This window comes from Notothenia rossii (genome assembly GCF_949606895.1).
Source record: "Notothenia rossii genome assembly, chromosome: 11".
NCBI classification, from domain to species: domain Eukaryota; kingdom Metazoa; phylum Chordata; class Actinopteri; order Perciformes; family Nototheniidae; genus Notothenia; species Notothenia rossii.
The window spans coordinates 11,845,026-11,849,604 of record NC_136910.1 but is presented as its reverse complement, the minus strand read 5'-3'; the positions used below and the strand labels follow the sequence as shown (position 1 = coordinate 11,849,604).

Here is a 4,579-nt window from a genome sequence, read left to right as displayed (position 1 = left end):
GTCAGTGTGCATAGGAAAATGAGCATTAAACATAAACATGTTAGAATTTCTCCACTATATATTTTCATGCTAACATCGCCAACTCTCTATGGTGTCAGATTATCTGGTTTTAGTTGTCATAATTTACTTTTGTGTCACGTAACGTTGAACCTTTTATGAAAGAAAACAGCTAATTTCAAGCTACCTGTGTTGCGACATTTATATTACCTTAGTTTTTTCTCTTTTTGTCTGAATAAAAAGATTGCCAACAGTCAAAGATGTATCAACAGTTAAATATGTATCAATTTAATTAAATATAAATGTTTTTTCCTCGTGACTTTAGTTGACGTCACATCCGTCGTAAACAACAACAGGGAAGTGGAAAGAGAAGTCCCGAGGTGCAAAATGCAACGGTCACGCTAACTACATTAAAAGTGATTTCTAATTTTCTACGCTACAAAATCATGATTATTATGAAATAGTTGTTATTCTACCAAGGCGACAGTGAGTCTATCTTATGTGTTTGCACCGCTGACCTATCTTTCACACGAGTAAGCTGCAAAGGTAGTGGCTGCTAGCTAGCTGTCTCGCCATAACGCTATATGTCTAGCTATATTGTGTAGCGTTAACTTATTATGTTTAGCTATTTACAGTCTATGTTTTTAACATACGTTCTTATAGCTAGCGATGGAGGGCTCTAAGTCGTCCAGCACAACCATGCAGGTCAGCTTCGTGTGTCAGCGGTGCTGTCAGCCGCTGAAACTGGACACATCCTTCAATGTCCTCGATCGGGTCACAATCCAGGAACTTATTGGTATGTTAACCAGGGATAATAGACATTCGGTGCCTTAAAATGTACGTGTGATCAATTGCACATGTAATCCTGCCTGTCTCCTCCTAAGCTCCGGTAGTCACAGTGACCCCCAGAAAACAGGCTGACAGCACTGATGGAGAAACAGCACCAGAGGTAGGTACAGCAGATTGTATGCAGTAGCCTGCAATGGTAAAATGTTGATTGTATACATCACAACATAACACTGTATTTTACTGCAAATTACTGGCATTGCCACTACGTATATCCAATATATATATGGAAATTATATATGAAAATTATGCAATTGAACTATTTTAGGACTGAGATAACTTACTGATGAGATTCATGTTGCTAATCTAGTGAAAAATACAATTTTTTTGCTCAAGAAGCATGTTGAGTCCGAATTACATTTTCCTTTCAGGAGACCTTTGCAGAAAACAAGCAAGATGGTGTGTCAAGGAAATACATCCCACCTGCAAGGTGAGTCTTTTCATTCAAGTAATTGAAACAAATAAAATCTTTATCTCTTAGTTGATTTGTTTCTCTGTCAAATGAGGGGTGCTACAAAGTTAACCATACTGCTGAAAACTCTACAGGATGATGTCCACAGAGAGCGCCAACAGCTTCACACTGATAGGAGAAGCATCTGATGGGGGTACCATGGAAAATCTCAGTCGTAGGCTGAAGGTAAACCATACTTTCATGCTACTATAAAGAAGGACAGTTTTATTATGACAGTTTACTCTGATCATGTTATGGTTGCAAACATGTCAGAAGCATGGGCTGTTGACAAAGTACTGTATATGTTAGGCTAAATGTTTGGATGTCTCTGATCCTATCCCACCCAGGTGACCAGTGACCTGTTTGACATCATGTCAGGCCAGACAGACGTGGACCACCCGCTGTGTGAGGAATGTACCGACACCCTGCTGGATCACCTGGACACGCAGCTCAACATCACAGAGAACGAATGCCAGAATTACAAGTGAGCTGCTCAACCACAAAGTAAAATTTGTGTATCAGTTTTCAACAAAAAGATTATTAAGAGAGGGGAAATGCTGACAGGGTTGCTACCTACAAATATGGATAATACAAAAAAACACTAAAAGTGCTAATTCCATTTGTCTGTTTAAATGCAGTATAGTAACAAACTGTATGTGCACATGTTTTTAGGCAGTGCCTGGAGCTGCTGTCACACCTGCAGGTGGAGGGGGAGGAGACCCTGCTGGCGGATCTGCATCAGCTGAAAGGGCAGGAGGAGGCTCTGGTCCAGGAGCTGGAGACAGTGGAGGGGCAGAGGGCTGTGGTGGCCCAGGACCTGACCCAGAGCAGGGTCCACTCCCAGCAGCTGGACACAGAGGAGCTTCAGTGAGTGTGACCCTATACTGTGTGTGTGCTATTTGCCAAATGAGACAACAGCTAACAGCTCTTTGTGCTCAAAGGTACCAGAAGGAGTACAGCGAGTTCAAACGGCAGCAGCTGGAGCTGGATGATGAGCTGAAGAGCGTTGACAACCAGATGCGTTACTGTCAGATTCAGCTAGATCGCCTGAAAAAGACAAATGTCTTCAATGCTACATTTCACATCTGGTAAAAACACATGCAAATGATGTTGTATCTGTTTAAAAAAAAAAAAAAAAAAGTTTTGCTGTCAAGCCGTCAACGATGACTTGGCCAATATTTGTATAAAAAGCCTCCGGGACAAACATGAATCGATGCCCATTCACTGAGAATCTTAATTATTTTTGTGTTGTTCTTATCCAGGCACAGCGGACAGTTTGGTACAATCAACAACTTCCGTCTGGGTCGACTCCCCAGCGTCCCGGTGGAGTGGAACGAGATCAACGCAGCCTGGGGGCAGACGGTGCTGCTGCTGCACGCGCTGGCCAACAAAATGGGGCTGCGCTTCCAGAGGTACCCACATTACAATGTGCTTGCACTGAGATAATATTTAGTTTGTCTTTTGCTATCTTACAAATGTACTCTATCCCTTTAATTAGTGCTATTTGTTTAACTCAATCCTATATTAATGTATGGCTCTGGTTCAATGCTTTTTATATCACATTACACAGTGGTGTTTGTATGTGAGCAGATGGTTTTGATTTACATTATTAGGCTCAGCTTTATGTTGCCTAACAATTCTTGGATCTAGTAAGATTTATTACAAATATTCTAATGCAAAATGTATCTCAAACTTCTCTCTTCAGATATCGTCTTGTCCCTTACGGAAACCACTCATACTTAGAGTCCCTGTCAGACAAGTCCAAGGTAATTAAAACGGTCTTTACAATCCCAGCCCTCCTGTGATTATTAAACACTATCCCCCAGGCTCTAATCCTGCCCTTTCTCTCTGTCCTGTGTGTGTCCAGGAACTTCCTCTGTACTGCTCGGGGGGCCTGAGGTTCTTCTGGGACAACAAATTTGACCACGCCATGGTGGCCTTCCTGGACTGTGTCCAGCAGTTCAAAGAGGAGGTGGAGAAAGGAGACACTGGCTTCTGCCTTCCATACAGGTCAGACACCTGCAGCACAATGTGATCATTTTTAATCTGGCGTTATTTCCGCATTATTAGATGGGCTGTAAATATTGATGGAGTTTGAAAGCAAGTTCAAAACCATTACGTTGATTTATTTCTAGAGGGGCTCAAGAATTGCATTCATCAATTGTCCCATTGCTGAAATTAAAGGACATTTGGCTCCATGAGCGTTTGAATTATTAAAGCATTGCCACACAGTGTGTACCTCAGGCTTTGTACCACACATTTTGATGTAATAATAAAGAGGTATTTTTCAACAATTGTATCTATGATGTCTTGCGTGATGAATGACATTTTTCCTCAGGATGGATGTGGAGAAGGGTAAGATCGAGGACACGGGTGGCAGCGGCGGCTCTTACTCCATCAAAACCCAGTTCAACTCTGAGGAGCAGTGGACCAAGGCGCTGAAGTTTATGCTCACCAACCTGAAGTGGGGACTGGCCTGGGTCACCTCGCAGTTCTACAACAGATGAGACTTCTGGACAATGCTTTGTGATTTATAGTCATAGTTTCCTCTGATGAATGGATTACGTGTGAATATTATTACTTGGCCAAAGGAAAAGCAATGGTTGTGTCGCAGGATTTTCTGTACAAACCTTCGTTGGAGCAATTCTAGATCTTCAGTCCAGATTGTGTGTGTTTTTACATTTGACAAAGAAGTGATAATTTTCTGCCGAGTGGGATGTGGAAGCAGAATGAGATAACAACCTGTGCGTCCTTTAGTCCACTTTCATCCTCTGCTTCACTAATTAATATCTTTGAAGAGCTGATAATGCATTAAAACATCTTCACACTTCCGCAGGCTAGAATGTAAAAGAAATCTTCGCCAAATTGACTTCTAACCACTTTATCAAGTTCAAGGATTCCTTGCTCTCCTGTTGCACTGCACACCTTTCCATCACTGTGTAACCCCCACAGTGATTACATGATGTGTTCTTGTCCTTATAACATAAGCTGTAAAAGTGTGCTGTGATAATGAAGTTCAAGGTTGAATTTTTAATATTTTAACACTGTTTAGTATTCAACAAGAGCGTCAGTATTTCTTTAACCTCGAATGCAATTGTCACGTTTGCCGGTTACATACATACGTTGCAGGTAAACTGTTGTATTTAGAGGCTCACTGATACGGCTTCTTTGTGATCATACTCCGCACCATCACATCCATTTGTCCGTTTTAGATATGATGGATGCATGTAATGGTGGGATTTTAGTTAATAAAAAGTTTCATGCTGTAAAATTGGTGTGGAGTTT

General features: G+C 41.5%; 1 protein-coding gene across 2 annotated transcripts; it reads left to right on the top strand.

Moving 5' to 3' along the window:
- Positions 1-303: 303 nt before the first annotated feature.
- Positions 304-4,565, top strand: becn1 (beclin 1, autophagy related). Of its 2 annotated transcripts, none has more exons than XM_079657392.1 (12): positions 304-413; positions 661-793; positions 882-946; positions 1,215-1,273; positions 1,390-1,480; positions 1,642-1,778; positions 1,967-2,161; positions 2,236-2,382; positions 2,557-2,706; positions 3,000-3,060; positions 3,162-3,304; positions 3,633-4,565. In XM_079657392.1, exons 2-12 carry the CDS (start codon positions 667-669, stop codon positions 3,799-3,801), a joined length of 1,344 nt encoding a protein of 447 aa, XP_079513518.1. In that variant the 5' UTR covers positions 304-413; positions 661-666; the 3' UTR covers positions 3,802-4,565. The 2 variants fall into 2 exon arrangements, with proteins under 2 accessions (XP_079513518.1, XP_079513519.1); XM_079657393.1 differs by having other exon boundaries at positions 408-543.
- The last annotated feature ends 14 nt before the right edge of the window (positions 4,566-4,579 follow it).